We start from the raw sequence: 2,877 nt of genomic DNA, 5'->3' as shown, positions 1-2,877 counted from the left end.
CTCTGGTTCTTCTCTGGTTCTTCTCTTCAGTCCTGGTCAGGTTGTGTGTTTTCCATTTAAAGGATGTGTTTATTGTCTGCTGTTTTTCCTGCTGCAGCCAGGGGACGCTGGCGTGTTCACATGTGTGGCCACCAACACGGCCGGCTCAGTGAGACAGGACGTCCGTCTGTCCATCAACATGAGGCCTGTCTTCAAGGAGCTGCCCGCTGACCTGACCCTGAACAAAGGTCAAAGTCTGGCCCTGTCCTGCCATGCTCAAGGGCGACCCCTTCCTGTCATCTCCTGGACTGTCAACAACAGCCCGTACACAGGTGTGGTGTTTCCCACGGTGTTAACATCCACTGCACCACTGCACCACTGCACCATAAAACCAAGAAACTCTGACTGTTCACACCGTCTGTTCACACCGACTGTTCACACTGACGATTCACACCGTCTGTTCACACTGACTGTTCACACCGAATCTTCACACTGTCTGTTCACACTGATGATTCACGCTGGCTGTTGTTACCGATGATTCACACTGACTGTTCACACTGATGATTCACACCGACTGTTCACACTGACGATTCACACCGTCTGTTCACACCGACTGTTCACACTGACGATTCACACCGTCTGTTCACACCGACTGTTCACACCGTCTATTCACACTGACTGTTCACACTGACTGTTCACACTGATGATTCACACTGACTGTTCACACTGATGATTCACACTGACTGTTCACACTGTCTGTTCACACTGATGATTCACACCGACTGTTCACACTGACGATTCACACCGTCTGTTCACACCGACTGTTCACACTGACTGTTCACACCAACTGTTCACACTGTCTGTTCACACTGATGATTCACACCGACTGTTCACACTGACGATTCACACCGTCTGTTCACACTGACTGTTCACACTGTCTGTTCACACTGACTGTTCACACCGTCTGTTCACACTGACTGTTCACACCGACTGTTCACACCGTCTATTCACACTGACTGTTCACACTGATGATTCACACCGACTGTTCACACTGATGATTCACACCGACTGTTCACACTGACGATTCACACCGTCTGTTCACACTGATGATTCACACCGTCTGTTCACACCGACTGTTCACACTGATGATTCACACCGTCTGTTCACACCGTCACAGGTGCCTCTGTGGACCAGTCCGGCCGCAGCTCCGTCCTAATAACCAATGCGACGGCGGCCGACGCTGGGACGCACGGGTGCGCGGCTGAGAACAGCGTGGGGTCGATCCGAGCCTTGTCCTTCGTCCGTGTCCGAGGTGATCGGAGAGTCACTGACCGTCAGCTCCTCCTCAGGATGACCGACGTCGGGGTAACTGTGTCCTGTGTCCTGTGTCCCTCCAGAGCCCCCGGTGCTGAGGGGGGAGGCCCACATGTCTCAGACGGTCGTCCTGGGTGGGACCACCATGCTGGACTGTCCCGTCCACGGAGACCCCAGACCCGTCCTGCGCTGGCTCCGCGATGGGAAACCCCTGGTTCGCTCCCTTCAGATCCAGGCCCTTCAGAACGGGTCCTTGGTGGTTCGTGGCGTCACCGTAAGTCTTTATTGATTGTCCATGAAGTGAGAACAGTCTCAGAACGGTCTGTCCTGGAGGTCTGCAGTCTTTATTGATTGTCCATGAAGCGAGAATAGTCTCAGTCTGTCCTGGAGGTCTGCGTCAGTTGGTCCACAGACGTCCAGTTAACCCCGTCTTCTCTCCTGGACCGCAGGCTGCAGATGGAGGACAGTACCAGTGTGTGGCCGAGAGTGAAGCCGGCTCGGTGGAGAGAACCGTGACCCTCAGGGTTCAGAGTAAGTACAGAGTACAAATACTACATCGGTGTGTACATGAAGTACTTGAAATGAAATACTGCCCCCCCCACCGACACAGTCAACGGAGGACACTCGGACTGGCAGGAGTGGAGTCCCTGCAGCGGCAGCTGTGGACCAGGGCTCCAGGAACGGCTCCGCTTATGCAACAGTCCAGAACCGGCCAATGGGGGCAGAGCCTGCAGCGGTCCCAGTACCGAGTCCAGGAAGTGTCAGGCTGGTCTGTGTCCAGGTACCGATGTTTTTGTTGTTGGTTCTTAACCTTCGAGGAAGAAGAAGAGTTGACACAGACGTGGTTTTATCAGTCGTTCACAAGTGAAAACACCGACCTCTGGTGGACTGCGTTAAAACTGCTCCACCTGGGTGTATCTGTCAGAGACGTCTTCTGAACTCACTTGTCCTCTGGGTGTTTGACGCTGACAGGGGAGACCCCCCGCCGGACCAGGGGCAGTTTGATTGGAATGGTCAACGAGAGGGAGTTCGGAGTGTCCTTCCTGGAGGCCAACATCTCAGACGACGTGGACCAGGGGACCAGCAGTCTACACGCACGGCTGGACAACATCCCCCCCAGCATCGGTGAGTGACCTACTGGAGTACATCTGGTACTGGAGTACATCTGGTACTGGAGTACATCCAGTACTACAGACCTTTATTTTGACAAGACCCCTGGCGTGTACCAACAACTGGTCAGTCGACCTGGTTGTTACTGACTTGTCGTCTATATCAGTACTATATGACCTGGTACTGGTACTTCACAGACCCCCCCCCTCCCCCCACCCCTGGAGGTGTCTGTGAAGAACCTGATCCAGACTTGATGTCGTTCCAGGTCCTCTGCTCCGGGTCCTGGTCTCTGTCATTGCTCCCGTCTACTGGACCTCGGTGCTCCAGCGAGGGTCCACCAGGAACGGGTTCTCCTTCACCCAGGGCCACTTCAGACAGGAGTCCCAGCTGGAGTTCGACTCTGGTGTGTACTGCACTTTTCCTCTCAGCCAGCAGATGGCACTGCTGACTTAGTATGATAGACATGAGCAGCTT

The 2,877-nt window shown here is 54.2% G+C and overlaps 1 protein-coding gene across 1 annotated transcript in view; it reads left to right on the top strand.

Moving 5' to 3' along the window:
- Positions 1-2,877, top strand: part of hmcn2 (hemicentin 2) — a 14,172-nt gene that overhangs the window by 6,557 nt on the left and 4,738 nt on the right. The window contains exons 21-27 of the mRNA XM_025053451.1: positions 98-311; positions 1,157-1,291; positions 1,377-1,567; positions 1,743-1,824; positions 1,904-2,074; positions 2,266-2,418; positions 2,669-2,806. Coding sequence (XP_024909219.1) covers positions 98-311; positions 1,157-1,291; positions 1,377-1,567; positions 1,743-1,824; positions 1,904-2,074; positions 2,266-2,418; positions 2,669-2,806 — 1,084 coding nt within the window. The remainder of the gene's footprint in view (positions 1-97; positions 312-1,156; positions 1,292-1,376; positions 1,568-1,742; positions 1,825-1,903; positions 2,075-2,265; positions 2,419-2,668; positions 2,807-2,877) is intronic.

This window comes from Cynoglossus semilaevis, chromosome Z (assembly GCF_000523025.1).
Source record: "Cynoglossus semilaevis isolate Cse_v1.0 chromosome Z, Cse_v1.0, whole genome shotgun sequence".
In the NCBI taxonomy this organism is placed as follows: Eukaryota; Metazoa; Chordata; class Actinopteri; order Pleuronectiformes; family Cynoglossidae; genus Cynoglossus; species Cynoglossus semilaevis.
Note: the sequence above shows the minus strand (reverse complement) of the source record. Positions and strands in the feature narration are given on the sequence as shown.